General features: G+C 36.3%; 1 protein-coding gene across 3 annotated transcripts in view; it reads left to right on the forward strand.

The window, feature by feature from the left end:
• Positions 1 to 15826, forward strand: part of GBE1 (1,4-alpha-glucan branching enzyme 1) — a 165293-nt gene that overhangs the window by 82117 nt on the left and 67350 nt on the right. For all 3 annotated transcript variants that reach the window (XM_048326884.1, XM_048326893.1, XM_048326902.1), the window contains exons 5-7: positions 1120 to 1255; positions 3860 to 3950; positions 5093 to 5302. In XM_048326884.1, the coding sequence (XP_048182841.1) occupies positions 1120 to 1255; positions 3860 to 3950; positions 5093 to 5302 (437 nt within the window). The remainder of the gene's footprint in view (positions 1 to 1119; positions 1256 to 3859; positions 3951 to 5092; positions 5303 to 15826) is intronic.

The following is a 15826-nucleotide window of genomic DNA, read 5'->3' on the forward strand; positions in this document are numbered from 1 at the left end:
ACTTGATTTAAGGACTGGTTATCTACAAATGCGAAGTTCAGTACTCAACATTGTTAATTTTGTATGAAGTCAGAAAGAAACTTTAAAAAATAAGGTGCCCACGCTCCAGTCAAATCCCAGTTTCTTTGTATCAGGAAAATCCCGTTATTGAATTTAAAGCCCTCTTACTTCTCATGCACTGCTGTAAGGGAGAGAACTCTTTGCATGATATGTGAAATATACCCTAGGAGAACATTTGGAAACTTTGGACTGAGTGATGTTGTTTCATATTAAACTTTTTGATGTTTTCCCTGAAAAATGGTATGCAGTGTTTTATATTAGAGGTGCTGTAGCCTCTATTTTGAGTTAAATTCAATTCAAATTATGAAGAGAAAAGGTTACTGACATGGAAAATACTTTCTTAAAAAATAGATAACATACTGTACAGTAACTCTTATTGAAGTCCATAGTCTTTATCAGTTTAGTGGCCTACTCTGTATATGATGCTGTGTGACACCTCAATCCCCTGTGAGAAAAGGAATTTGTAGGTATTTGGAAATGCAGTGATTGGGATGACCTCGAGTGAAAAGGAGGCCAGAACAGTCGGGTGAAGACAAGGCCTTACTGGAAAAAAAAAGTACTTTTGTGAATAGTAGAGGTGGAAATAAAACGGAGGTAACAAGCCTCAACCAAAAGTTTTATTCTTCACATTGTTTCTTTAATTTCTGTTCACATGTGTGTATTCAACTAATTTTGTTCTGCCTTTTCAAAATGTCACCTGAATAATAAACAAAAAAATAGGATATTAACTTCAATGGCCTCTATATTCTTCAAATGTTTTCACCCATCTAGAAATGCTGTGTACTCATCTCAAGACTTGGCATTTTTTAATTATATTTTAATCCTAAGTAATTAGAATATAGGTGATTCTGTGCTGTGGAACTGTATTCTTTAGGAGTAAAACATTTATTAATTTCAATTAAGAGAAGACAGCGATTTCACGTATCTGCAAAAAGCAGATAATGCTTAAAAAATAAAATCCTATCTTACTGTTTTCTCTATCTTCAAACAAGCTTCATAATAATTCAGAAGGACTCCAAAGCTGTTCCTAATGACAACTTTTTGTTTTTTTCCTTATAGCATAAGAATCCTTCCCCCAAGAGATTAAAAAGCCTAAGAATCTATGAATCACATGTGGGAATTGCTTCCCCAGAAGGGAAAGTAGCTTCTTATAAAAACTTCACATACAATGTACTACCTAGAATAAAGGATCTTGGTAAGTAATACCAGGAATGCTTGAAGAGATAATTTTTTTTGTGCCCGTGCTCTTGTTAGAAAAGATAACTGTCAAGTATTTATAGATTTTTTTGCATTTTACAATTATACATACTATAAAAATAGATTTTATTTTTATAGTATGTGAGCAAAAAATTATAAACACATGAAATCTATGGAGAACAAACAAAGACCAAAATAGGATATGTGAATCAAAACCCATTCCAGATTTTTAAGGAAAATATGATTGTTAAAGCCTAGGTAAGTATTACCAGGCAATTTGCTTTTGGCATGGTTTGCTTTCAGCTTGAAAAAGAATCTGTTTTAGTGACAGTCTTCAGAAAATACTTCATCCTTAATTGGTTCTACTAATGTAAAACTTAGTCCTAAGGAGAGACAAAATAAATACCTGCATATTTTTTCTTTGTTTTGCCAGAATAAGCATGCTAGACTTTTTTTATCCCTGAACAGTAGCTCTGAAGCATCAGAACAAGGAAACTTTAAATGTGAAAAATCTTCTTCAGGAAAAGAATTTCTAGTATATTGGAGAGGGTGTGTGAAAGAGCTGGTAATGTTATCTCAGGAAACAGAGCAAAACTGTTCACCTCAATTTCTCTTTAACTACTTTTTCCCGTGGTGTCTTTGCACTGTTTCTGTAATGGACAATGTTAGAACTTACTGGCTTTTACTGCCTTTTGATGAAATATGTATTTTACACTCTGCTGTAAAATAATCATGACATCCGTAGCTGAAACTTCTGTGGATGGTGGCTGTGTTTATGTTTGATTTTTTTTAATTTTATTTATCAGAGTGCCTGAAGAAGACATGGTCTTGTAGCTTTACATGTTGAGTCAGTGTTTTGTGGCTTTTGCCTTTCAATAATCTTGAGCTTGCAGGTGAGATGAGGGAGTTTGCACATCTGGAAGTCTGTAATAAAAAAGTAAATTTGGATTTTACATTACATATCTGTGACTCTTTACTGCAAAGGAATTTCACTTGTCACAGGAAGTTAATAGCATTTACAGAATTAGGAAAGCATTCTGCTTTGCCTACAAATTTTTCTTTGTGGAGAAATGTATTGAAAAGTCTGATTCACCAAATAATAAAAGCAGTATCAAATTGAGGTAGGGTATACAGAAATGATAACTAACGTTCCTTCTTGTTTACATTAAGTAAACATTGTGGAAATTAAGCACTTCTAAAATATATTTTTAAGGTCTGTTAGATTCAGTTCTGGAATGTCTTACTTCTTAGGACAAGCTTAAATACATCACTGTATGAGAGCTGTAATGTATTACTAGTTTGTAGAAATATGTGCATGACAAATAGCGAAATAAATAGCAAGCAAATTGAATGAGATTAATTTGATGTAATGTTGCTATTTATAAAAATGCTGTAAATAAAAATAAGTACAATAAGCCTGAATTTTAAACCAGCAATGAATCTGACAAATTGCTGCGCTCATGCCAACTGTCTTCTAATAATACCTCTGGTTTTAAATGTCACAGCAATAAAAAACCCAGAAAGAATAAAAAAAATCCCACAGCATCTTGTTGAAACTAAGGAATGAAGTGAAGATTTTCTTCAAACTGATAGAGAAGTGGTGGTGGTGTGAGTCTCAACAGCCTGTAGATAACACCTGATTCTTTAGAGTTCCCTTCCTTGAGAATGCACTGAACTATCTTAGGTGATACCACCCGGTGTCCCCCAGCCCTCCTGGACTTCCTTGGTTCTTGAGTGAACTCAGAATTAAAGCCCATTACATTTGTGTTTTCTCTTTTCGGAAGACTCTTGTAGAGAGAGGATGTAACTATTAAAGTTGGAAAAAGTGGTTCTGAAGGGGTAAAATGATTTCATATGGCGTGAAGTTGTAGTATTGTCTCTAAGCTGGAGAGATGTGAGTCTGACAGATGGACCACTTGGTGGATAAGGAATTGGAAGGATGGTCACACTCAGAGTTTCAGTCAATGACTTGATGTCCAAGTGCAGACCAGGGATGGGGTGGCTTCAAACTGAAGGAGGGTGTATTTAGATTGGACATTAGGAAAAAACTCTTTACTCTGAGGGTGGTGAGGCACTGGAATGGTTACTCAGAGAAGTTATGGATGCCCCATCCCTGGAAGGCATGTTGACCAACATGGTGTAGTGGAAGGTGTCCTTGCCCATGGCAGAGTGGGAACTAGAGGATCTTTCAGTTCCCTTCCAATCCAAACCATCCTGTGATTCTATCAGAGTATGTGTGTCTGGTGACTAGCCCTACACCCCCGGACTGCAAGTGTCAGGAGCGAAGCAGAAGTTCAGGACATGCAGGTTGGCATAACTAGTATTGTGAAGGTAAATAAAGATTACACATTTCTGTCTACATCTAGGAGATTCAATATGTGTAGGTCACTTGACAAATTGACTGTTTCATTTGTAATGGAGATCATGTAAGTATAAACTATAGGTAGAATTTCTTCTTGAAAGTTACTGAATCTTTAGTTGCTAACTGTTAGGGTCAGAGGCAGCTAAAATGAGAGAAGATTGGAATGGATATGTTACAGATATTGAATACTCCTTTAACTGTCCTGAATGCATTTGTTTGTTATATTTGTTTTTATTATAGGCTATAACTGTGTCCAGCTGATGGCTATTATGGAACATGCATACTATGCCAGTTTTGGTTATCAGGTCACAAGTTTCTTTGCAGCATCAAGGTAGGTTTAAGTGCTCCAGCATCTTCTCTGTTCTTTTCCCTTCCTTCCTTTCCACTGAAGTCAGTATTGCCTTGCAGGTGTGTGTTTGTAGCAATGGGAAGCAATGGCTTAGGTATTTGCTCTACCTTCCTCTTAAATGTGAAACCAATTTGGCAGAGTGATCAGCTGCTCTGTGAAACACTTTGGATAGGATAGAGACAAAAAGTTTGTAAGTAACTTCAGCTGCCATAGCGTATTCTGGGTAACCCACCTTCAGCAGTCTTTATGCATGGGTTTGGGGTTGTGGAATTCTTGGCAGTAACAATCAGGATGTGTAGGGCTTTCTTTTATGACAAACAGAACTGTACACTGTTCATAATGAACTTGATTAAAGTCATGGCTCTGTGTATTCTGTGGGAACCTGTTCCCAGGCTTGTAACAGACTGTACTTAGATTTGAGATGTAGAGTGAAAATAGATGAAAAATTACTTCAGGTAGTTGTTAAGAAAATCATGATAAATCTGGAAGTTTTGATTTTTTTTTTTTGTTTGTTTGTTTTATTTTGATTTTTTTGGTTTCTTTTTGTTTTAATCTTGGAGCAGCTTAAGTGGCTGAATTTAGATAGGAAGTTTTTAACTGGCTTAATTAGTTAAAAAAAGGTGTGTCAGACACAGGAGACAAAAATCTTCATTTAAAAATAAGAAAATGGTGTAGTATCTAAGTCAAATAACTAAGCAGGAAAACAGCTGATGGTGTATTTTGTGGACTTTGTGGATGTACATTTACTTTTGTGTAATCATTGTGTTACTTTATTCCAGCAATATGAATATATTCTTGTCCCTTATGAACTAAGGAAATGTTCAATATTAAATAGCAGCTTTAAGTTGTATCTGTTATCTTTTATACTGAATTTGATGTATTATTAAAAAGGGAAAAATAAAACTGAATCTACTTCTGCAAAACATTGTGCGGATGATGGAATTTTTATAATGAAAAATGGTTTGAAATGTTAGTTTGTAAGCCATAGCTACTGCTTAAGAGGCTGAAAAAGTAACCTGTGTATATCTGTAAAGTGGAGAACTGCTGACTTCGATGTGGTTTCCATGATGACTGTTCAGTATTGCCAGCCTAAGTCCTGATTGTACCACACTGCATTTCCACAGCCGGTACGGAACTCCAGATGACCTGAAGGAAATGATTGACGTTGCTCACTCAATGGGCATCACGGTCCTGCTTGATGTGGTGCACAGCCACGCCTCAAAAAACTCAGAAGATGGTCTCAACCAGTTTGATGGTACGGATTCTTGTTTCTTCCATTCTGGATATAGAGGCAATCACCAGCTCTGGGACAGCAGGCTCTTTGACTATGCAAAGTGAGTATAAAATGGCACTTCAGCTGTGCTAGTGGTTATTATTTCATACCAGTTCTATTAAAACTACACTCCTTGCTAAACTGGTAAAGTCATTTGGATTGTTCAACAGTTGCAGTATGTGGAGTTAAATTCCTCTACTTGCCTAAATGCTTAAAATCTAACACTAAATGATAGTATTTCAATTTTGTTATTTTCCTGTCATCCATGGCTACCTGTGTGCATGTTATATACCATGTGCATTGTATGTATTATATAATGGTGTAGTTACTTTTATTTAAAAATATATTTCTATATAAATACAAATTTCAGTATCTGTTATATAGGAATATATAATTGTGTTTTTTATGCATTCTAGAATATCAATATTTTCCTGCTATATAGTATATTGCATATATATAATAGATAATGTTTCTATATAAAAAGAAAAGCTGATGAAAACTTGTAAACTCTGGAAATTTATTGCCAAACTGTCAGGTTGTTGAAATGCAGGAAAAGTTTCCCCCAGCACAACTAACTCCATTTTAAAGAGCTTCTGGAGGTCAATCAACAGTTAATACAGAACAGGGGTCATTTTCAGTAGACAGTTCTAGAGACCCAGTTTGGTCAAGCTTAATTAACCAGTATAAATATAGTGTGTGTCAAAGCATGTATTAATGCCAGATGATTAGCAGTATTTAATATTGTTTACTCTTGTATTCTCTGAGGCATTGGGGGCAAGGAGATTGATCTTGTATGCTGAATGTTTCAGTGGTTTAAATGGAGAAACAGGCGCAAGCAGCCCGCTTATTTTAGTCTCCCTCTCACATTTTTCCCATTTGTTCTTCCCTGAACCACCTTGATTCTTCCCTTGCTTGTCTTTGTTTCCCTAAACATTCCACAATAAGTTTTGCATATCTTCACATCTCCTTAAAGCATGTCTTAATAAATTCTATACAGAATCAATCATTTATTCCAGGATAAATTCTCCTATTTCCCCCCTTGAGATGCATGATAATCTTGTGTGACCTTCTTATCAATTACAAAGTTCTGTTTTAACCCTTTCAAGGTTACGTTTGAATGGTTCCTGTGGTGGCTCATCACTCAGCAACTGTAGAGTTCTGGTCTCTTGTTAACCTGATAGTTGTTAACCTGTGTGCTTCAGGTTCAATTTCCTTTTTCTCCTGTTTTTCTCCCTTGCTTGCCTTGAATTGCCAAGGACTGGATGGATATGATTACGTTGCACTATTACAAAAGTCATGTTACATAGCATAGGCCAGTTGTTTAATGGAACTCATGGTGTCAAATAAACCAAGTGGGCAGTGTGAAAACTGACTTATGCACTTCAGTACTTAGTAGGATGAGCTGTTCTTTATTTACTTATTATTTGGGGCAATTTAATGTATTGTTTCAGGGGGAGTTTTTGAGTTGTGATTTAATTACTGTAAGAAATCCATTTTAGTCCTTCCTATTAAGCTTTAAATTCATATTCAAATAAGTTCAAATTCAAACTGTATTTCAAATAATCTTAAAGCTTTAATATCAATATGATAGCACTGCACATTTTATTTCATTTGATGCTTATGAATAATCAACAAGTGTGTGAGTACCAATATCTCTAGTGGGGAAATAGAATGCAGTTATGGACCTTTCTCTGTTTCAAACCGAGGCAAGTTCTTCCTGCTGGGAAAGAAAGTGCTGCTGAGTGTTTGGAAGGATTTGTAAGTGAGAGAAACAACAAGCTCATTTTGTGGTAGCTGTTAAGCATTTCTTCGGAAGTGAAGAACTGCTTCCGTGGCTCGGTTTGGTCAGTGATATGTGCCTGTTGGTACCTGTGGAATTTCTTTTCATGCTATGGGATTGGAATAGGTGCCAGACTGAATGCTGGAAAGGGGAAGTGGAAGAGCTGTGAGAGAAGGAGATGAGATTAGGGAGTAGCAAAGACCAGAGAAACTGAAACTCTTCAGTGGATGACTGAGGGTCCCTCAAATGTCATTTCCTATCCCCTGCCCTCTTGCAATATTCAACAACAAATTTGGGGTTGTGGAAGCCCTTCCTTTCCTTTCAAGCCTAGGAAGCTGTGAGCTTTGTCTAGTCATTAAGGGTTTCTGCCATCCTAATACCTGAGACAGTAAATATTCTTTATGTGTTTATAGTCAAGTTTTAAGGCTGAAGAGTTATAATCCTCATGTTTATTGTAAGTTTGACGGAATTGAATAAAGAATAGCATTCATGTTTTTCCCCTATTATTTGTGTGTGCAGGTCCCAAGGAAAATTCTGAAAGAATCAAACTGACATTTCGTTGAAAATGTTGGGTTTGGGTTTTTTTTCCCCCCATTTAGTCTGTATTGGCATGCTGCTAATTTCCATACCAGTGGATGAGCAGCTCTAGTCTGGATGAGGGGAGTATAAAAATCTGAGAGAGAGACTCAAGTTGCTGGCAGATGTTGAAAGTTTGCTCAAAATAAATGACAGCAAACACGGTCTATTGAATGGTCTACAGAAAAGCTTGCTTGCTGAGTGAAATTTCTACAGCTAGAACAGCCTTCTATCCTGTACAGAGCTTGTACTAAATCCCTTTCCTTCTGTAGTGGGAAGAACTGTTAAATCTACAGGTACTTAAGCATCAAATGCAAAGAATGCTCAATTCACTTTGGAATTGAGAGAAACTAATTCTCTACCGTGAAAGAGATTAAGGAACAATTGCTTTATCAGTTTAGTCTGTCTACATTTTCTTTGAAAGCCAAGATGTAAATAAGTTTATCTCACAGCATTTGCAAGATTATTCAGTTGTCTGTGAAGGGGACTGTGAATACTTGCTGTAACAGAATGTGGCAAAAGATCTGTATCCATGCCAGAAAAACCCGATTATATCCCTTATGTATTTAAATTCTACGTAAAATTCATGTAAGTAGAGAGTAAATCCAAGAAAAGCAATAGTAAAACTGTTCAACAGACAACCTGGATATTGGATCTTGCACCACAGTGCTACTTAAAAAGATGAAGGAATGTTTTGTATTTATTTTTTTTTATCCATATTTATACAAGTGTTGTATGAACAGGGAGATTTGCTGTAAATTGTGAACAGCATTTTAAAATTATGCTGTTCATGATGTCGCAGGAGAGTAGAAACTCAATTTAATTGAAATGAGAACTTGCAGGTAAGTTAACTGGCTGATAGAAAAATACTTTTTGCTTAACTTCTTTCAATAAAAGCATACAAACTGTACTTTAAAAATCAACCAAAGATATTCAGAAATAAACTTTAACTTTAATAATTTTAATAGCTCTTGCACGTTCTTGTGAGTTTTTCTAAAATCTAGATCCTGAGTGGTTTTTTTTTTTCCCTCAAATATGTTAATTTGGTGAATCTTCTTCTCCATCATCTCCATCCTGCCTGTCTATATCTGTGTCTACCCCCTGTTTCCCTCAGCGACCAACCCAAAAACCAGAACCTCAAAGCTTCAGTGAGAATTGCCATTGATTTTAATATTTTCTGTTGAGAAACAAACTTTTATATAATTTGCCTTGGTTCCTGTTAAAAATTGTGACTTTCCTAGCCCTGAATTCATGAGAGGGAAATGCTTTAATATAAAAGGGGTGCCAGAAACTCCAGACCTGTACTCTAGTTGGCACTGTCTAGTTAATTTTGGAGGAAGTTAATGGTCTCCCACCTTAGGTAAGAATTCTACTTGTAATTAATTTTGCACAAGGGAAGTATGTAGAAGCTGCTACAAAGTATAATAATTTTTTCTTCCTAAAATCATATTCAAAGGTTATTCAGGCTGCCAGGTTCATTAGAAGTGATGCTGTAGACTCTGGAGATCAGGTGGGATCACAACTGGAGTGATTGATTGTGTTTTAATTTAAATTAATTTCTCCAAATAGCAAATGTGTCTAAAATACTAATCAGGAAAACAATTTAAAAATAATTGTCAACAAGCTAAACAAGCTATTACCTAGTAAAGATTTTTCCCACAGCACTACATAAATAGAATGTGTAAATGATGTTGCCTTTCTAGACTTGTTGAGGTCTGAGAGTATTGTTTTGACTTTCAAGGCTTTTCCTGTTTTGTCATTAGACTTTGTGGGATTCTATTCTGTCTTAATCCAATTCTGAATGTCAGTAGGTATACTGATATATTTCTGTGAGCCTTTAGGAATAATGGTAGAAGTAAAATTCAGAAATCATGTGGTGTCTTAAGTTTTTTGGTTTTGTTTTGGTTTTTTTTTTTTTTTTTTGGTTTGTTGTTTTTTTGGGGTTTTGGGGGGGTGGGGGGGGTTTTGGTTTGGTTTGTTTTTTTAATACTATGACCCTTTTCGCCTGAGCACTTAGGCAAAATTTTAAGTTATTTCACAGTGTAGGAGATGACTTTGGTACAAAAGTAAGAGTTTGATTTACAATCTGGATTCAATTTTAATTAGTCCAGCTTCCTTGAATGCAGCAGTATAATCAGTAAGAGATGATGTTGGTTACAAGGATTTAGGGCCAGCAGATGTCCCGGCATCTCCTTTGGGCCTTTTTTGAGGCCTTATTTTCAAGGCTTTTTGAGACTGGATGTTGTGTCCATATTTTGAGGGTTAAAAGTCATAACTAAGCTGTGTAATGGAAGAAATCTTTTATTTAGTTTTTTTCCTCCTCCTTCATTTTTATGGAGTTTCGAGTGACATCCACGGCAGATGTGCTTTGAAATGCTACAGGTAGGGTTAATGTATATAAACACTTTGTCCCATGAGCCACAGTTTTTACATCAGGACAACAGATGACTTGCTAGTCCCCTGCTGCCAGTCCAGATGTTCTCTCCAGCTCGGTCTTCTGAACTTCTGGTGGAACAGCTGATTATAGCTCAGTACTTTTTTTTTTCTTTTTTTTTTTCTTTCTCTTTTTTTTCTTTTTTAATTCAGTTTTTCTTAAAGTGGGTTATAAGCTGCAATAGCTCAGAAAATGCTTTTAATCTTGCTGTCAGTGCTGCAGAAACAGGGCAGCTGTCAGGTGCTGAAGTTTGTGTGCTTGTTCTGGTGTAGGTGGCCTCCTTCCCAGCTTGCCCCTCCAGAGTGGGGTGGGTCACCTGAAGCTTTTCTCCGTTGTCCTGTGGTCCACCCTCGGGCGGGTATCTTGGGTGCTCTCTTGCATCTAAAACATCCACCTATGTTTGGATGCTGAGACAGTGGCCTTTTCTGCCACCCAGTGTTTAAATCCTGCATAAACCTTATGCTGTATTATCTGGGGAGAAAAGGTCCACTGATTTTGCTTGACTTTGGGATCAGACTCTTTAAAGATATATTTATCTTCTAACATCCTCAGCAGCCTCTGTTAAGCTCGGTGTTTAGTTCTTCCTTGAACAGCTGTTCTTCACCCAAATTGTTTTTCTTTCTTCTGATTGCCTACTTTGCCAGTCTTTATCTGCCCCTGGGAGATATTAGTAGGTGGAGTGAATTGGAACATAAATCTTTCAGAGCTTAGTGTTTGGTTAGTAGAGGTACCTGTCTGGGCTCATAATTCCCTAAACATAGCTGTCCAGAATATTTTTTGGTTTTGTTTTCCTTCAATTCAGTGATGAATTCTAAATATCAGTGAAGGTAAAGACTTGTTGCCTTCTTTGGGAGCATCCCCATGGTTTGTAACAGTTTTCAGGATGAAATGGATGCACTCCTATGTGGATACAAATATTGCTGCTAGCAAGAATTTTTCTTGCTTCTTTCCAGTCCCCTGAGATACTTTTCTCTCTCACGAAGATATTAGCACAGTTCTATAAACTATGAACACCTGTGACCTTGCAAAGCCTTGTTTATGGTACAGTAGAAAAATATTTTGACAATGGATGTTTTAGGGTTTTAGCCAATCACCCCAAGGGATGGCTCATCCTTTGACCAATTAGACTGTGAAGAAAAAAGTCTATAAAAGAGTTTGTAAAATAATTAAATAAATGAATCTTGCTGCACAATTCCTGCCTGCTGGATCTCTCTTCTTCTCCCTACCACTGCAGGATGCTGTGATACTGCTACTCGTTATTGCTCATACCATCAGCATTTTAAATAGATGTAAGTTAGTGCTCTGTGCAGTACCCCACGGTGTTAGAGATTCAGGTTCCTTGCCTAGTGCACTTAAGGAAAATTGGCACATGAGCATGAGATACAGACTGCAGATATCACATTGTGTGTGATCTTGGCATCTACCTCAGGGGCCCTTTATTCACACATGTTTTAGAGTACAAAGATTTGACTGCAAACTTCATGCACACAAAGGATAGGTAGGATTTCAAAGCTGCTGGGACACTCATTACCTCCGAGGTGACACCTGAGCAGACTCTGCTGGCCAGGCAGGTGTCAGGTGGGAGAAAGGAGACTGCCATTACTTGTCACAGACCCTTGATGGTACTGGGTTATCCTCTTTACTGTTTTGTGCTTTTCCACATTCTTCCTTTTGAATCCTAGTGCTCCTAACAAGCCTCTCTGTCTGTAACTTTACCTTTCTTACCTTGTATACTTCAAATCTAAAGACTTTTTTCAATTTTCTCTCAGCTAAGGAATTTTCTTAGAAGCTTAAGGGATACAGTTTGGGACACAGGAAGAGAGGGAAAAGCAAATAGGGGTAGCTTGCTCATAATTAGTGAATCATATTCAGTTGACTTCTCAGAGTGTAAGAATTGAAGTGTTCTCTTCTGCAGCTTCTGAGGATTTGGCACGGTAAAGGTGACATTCTCCCAGCTGCATTTAGGCAGTAGTAAGGACATCCAATGTCATGCCATGGTTGTCACAAACATGTTTTCATTGGGGAGAATCTTTGGCCATAATTCCAGCTAAACTAAAGGTAATACAGTGAGAGTTGTCAATGAGAGATTCTCAGTCATGTGATGTCTTCATGGTATATTGTTGATTCTAGGGTAATTACAATAGAACGGGGATGTGAGTTGTGTTTCATTATGTAAAACATAAAGCTGTGCTGATTTTAATTCATTTCCTGCCAGTCTTCCTCTACTAAATTAGTTTAGGAAAGCTCTGTATTTAAAGATCTGCATAATATGCATTGGAATTTCATTTGGCTGGCAAAGATTATTTCTTAATGACTGTTTTAAGGAAGCACTGCTTGCAGTGTCATCATGAGATTTTTATTCTTCCCCCCACTCCTCATAAATGTAATTATTTTGATTAAAGATTGTCTTTCAAAACACTGTCTGCCTATGTTCCTTAGCACTCTGCTTCTAATAGACTGGACTTTGATGGTGACTGTGACAGTATAAAAATAATTTATAAAATTTAAACCTTAAAGTCTAATACCTTCTGTGCCTAAAAAATCTTTGTTTCTTTTTGTTTTCTCCTCTTTTTAGTCATCATTGTGAATACTAGTAAGTAAACACTTTCAAGTATGGGGACATTGCAGTTTATAAATTGCCATTTTTGAAGGGAATGATTACTGAAAGCATTGACAGAAGGGATGATATATAGGAACTTGCTGCAATGTAATCAGAAAAATTAAAATAATAGTGCAAAAAAAAAAAATTCCAGCCATGATCATATAATTTATAGTATATGCAGTCTAGAGCTGCTGTATAATTGCTTTATTTTAAAATTTTTTAAATTTTTAATTAAACAAGCTTAATTATTTTACTCTACTGTACTTTGGTATAACAGACTGTGAAGCTTTAAATCCATAGGTGCTCTAAAACTCAGAGCTTCACGTAAGGATCCATGTAGGTTTCTTTGAAGTGTCCAGTTTCTCAAATTAACCTCCAATGCAGCATTCACAGCTTTGTGTGAAGTTTCTAAAACGTAGCTGCAAAAAAATTGGTACAGCAATTAAGCAAGATATTGAGATGTGAAGAAAGGCACACTGAAAAAATGCAGTCAGTAGTTCTAAATTTTGTCAGGTAGCACATTTCGAAATATAGAGGTCACCACTTGTAGCCAATTAAATTCAATCATATCTTGAAAAAAGATAGTCACACTTACCTGAAGCTGATTATGGTATTTCAAGAAATATCTAAACTTAGCCAAAATTCCACACATTGCAGAGAATCATTTTGCATCAGTCTAAATGCAGTAATGATCTGGCATTTAGTAATCCACACTTGAATTAACAATTTTCACAGCGTTCTTAAGTGATTACATGAGCAGCATCTGTTGTGAATAGAAGATTGTGCTGGAGAAAAGGCTGATGGTTGTGTAAGTTTGAGAAGAATCCACAACTTGGGAAATATGGGATGCTGACTTGCTTCTAATAGGGTTTCATCCCAAGAAATTCAAGGTTGGAGGAAAATCATGCATGGCAGGGAAAGAAGATGGAAACATTAAGATGATTGTCTGGGTTTTTTTGATTCTAGTATGTACATTTTGTATAATGCACAGATCCACTTGAAATCCGTTTTTTGAAAGCTCAGTGGAGAGAGCAGAAAATAAATAACAACAGGGAACAAACCAATTAACAACTATGTCTACAAAGTAGGAAAATATCAAAATGCTGTAGCATTTCCAAAAGCCAGTAGCATATGTATGGCTAACAGATCAGAAATAATCTGCAAATAATTATGTTGATCTAATTTATTACTTACAGTCTTGAAATGGGATGCCATGTTTTCTTGAGGACACCATAAAGACAAAAGTTCCTGTCTGTAGAAGGTGATTGAAAGTGGAGATGGAGAGCAATGCATACAACAGAGCTGGGCAGCCTGCTGCTTCAGGGCGTGGCTGTCTCTGTCCAGACAAATTGCTTCCCACCTGTAGCCACTGACTGAGATTCAGCTTGTGATGAGACTGTACTGGTGATAGTATGCTAAAATTTAGGGAGTATTTATAAGGATTCACTCAGCTGTGTATGAACTTCTCTGTAGGGGTTATTTAAATGCCAAAATTACTTTGAAAGTGATGTGTTACTGAGAGAAATTTTATTAGAGTTCATACTAAAGAAATAGCAAGAAATTATTGGTGAAATTATAAAGATAAAAAAATAAAAATGGTTCTACTGTTCCTGTTATAATAGTAATAGATGGACAGGGAGCAGCTTTTGGTTCTGGTCTGGCTGATTTAGTTACAGGAGAAGTCAGAAGAACTGAAATAGTGTACCATGTCAAATGTGTCTTAATGAATAAGGAAGGTACTGTATTAAAAGCTTTATCCCTGGAAACAGAGCAAATTGTTCTAAACCAGGTCAGGAAAAAGAGTGGTTGGTGGTTTTTTGGGTCTCTTTTTTTAAAGCATTCTATATTTGCTTGGCTATTGTCCCCATACATTTGCTTTGGGCAGTTTCTTGTAAAAAAGGTATCTTTATAGAATTCTTTCTAGTTTGCCATGAGAACTGCAATCAAACACTTGTTTGTCCTGGTTCATCCCTGTGTCTCCTCTTTGATAAGGGGGCTAACTCTGTACCCAATATTTGTATGTATCTATATTACAATTCCTTGTCAGCTCCTGAAAATTGGTGTAAAGTTATTTGGAAAAAAAAAAAGAAAGTAAGTGCTGTAGTTATTACTTAATAGTAAGTTATTCTACTACAATTAATTTAATGAGTTTATTTCAGGGAGAGGGAAGCGAGCGTACAAGTAATACTTTGTAGACCTTACTCCTCTTGATTTATTTTGTCTTACTGCACAATAATTAAGTCCTGTCAAGTGTAGTTTTAAGGATAGATACATGTGAGCAAATAAACAAGAATGAAAAAGCACATCCATAGTCACTACTATGTGCTCTAGTAATTTTTTTCTGTAGGAGACGACTTAATTTGTTCAAACAAAGAGCTGAGTATGAAGTTCTCTGAAGAATTATTAAGTAAAAGTATGGATTTTTTTTGTATCTATAATATATTTAGTCGTTGCACAAAGAGTGTTTAACTGAGTGTATTTGTCAAAAGGCTTCACAGTGAAGAGAAGAATGCTCTTTGCCATCTTTATTTTTATTCTTTATTCCTTTAAGATATGTGAAGAAAGTAAAGTAATGACTGTTGTCACTTTGCTGATTAAATAAACACATTAGATAGCCTCTTCTTGGCTGCAGGGATTTATGTAAACACCATAGAATTTGTCATGTGAAGTCATATTCCTTTCTCCCTGTCAAAAAAAGAGTTAGACCCTCCAGCCTGTGATTTTAACCCACAAAGCTTCAGAGATTGGCACTGTCCTTTACTGTTTTCTTCAGTGCTTTAGAGTGATCAACTTTTTCCCCTCTTGCTGTTTGTTATTTGGCAACATTTTTATTGCTCTGTAGCATACCTTTGATTAGGGCATGATATTTTAGAACACATTTGGCTTATTATTAGTATATCCAAATTTTCTAAGAGAGTTCTCCAGTAGAGTAATAGTGAATTGGTGAATAGTGAATAGAGTGAATAGTGAATAGGGAAATTGGTGTCTTTTGAGGAAAGCATCCATTTGTTATTAAACCACAGCTCCAAGGGAGATCATCCCTATTAGTACTATGAGTACAGTGTTACATTTTTGTACCCCGACCTTTTGCAAGCAGGTGGAGGCAGTGCTAAATTCCCCCTTGTCTTCCCTCCCTTCCCTTCTCCCCTGAAGGAAAAAAAAAAAAAAAAAAAAAAAAAAAAAAGGTGGAAAA

This window comes from Corvus hawaiiensis, chromosome 2, assembly GCF_020740725.1.
Source record: "Corvus hawaiiensis isolate bCorHaw1 chromosome 2, bCorHaw1.pri.cur, whole genome shotgun sequence".
Classification (NCBI taxonomy): domain Eukaryota; kingdom Metazoa; phylum Chordata; class Aves; order Passeriformes; family Corvidae; genus Corvus; species Corvus hawaiiensis.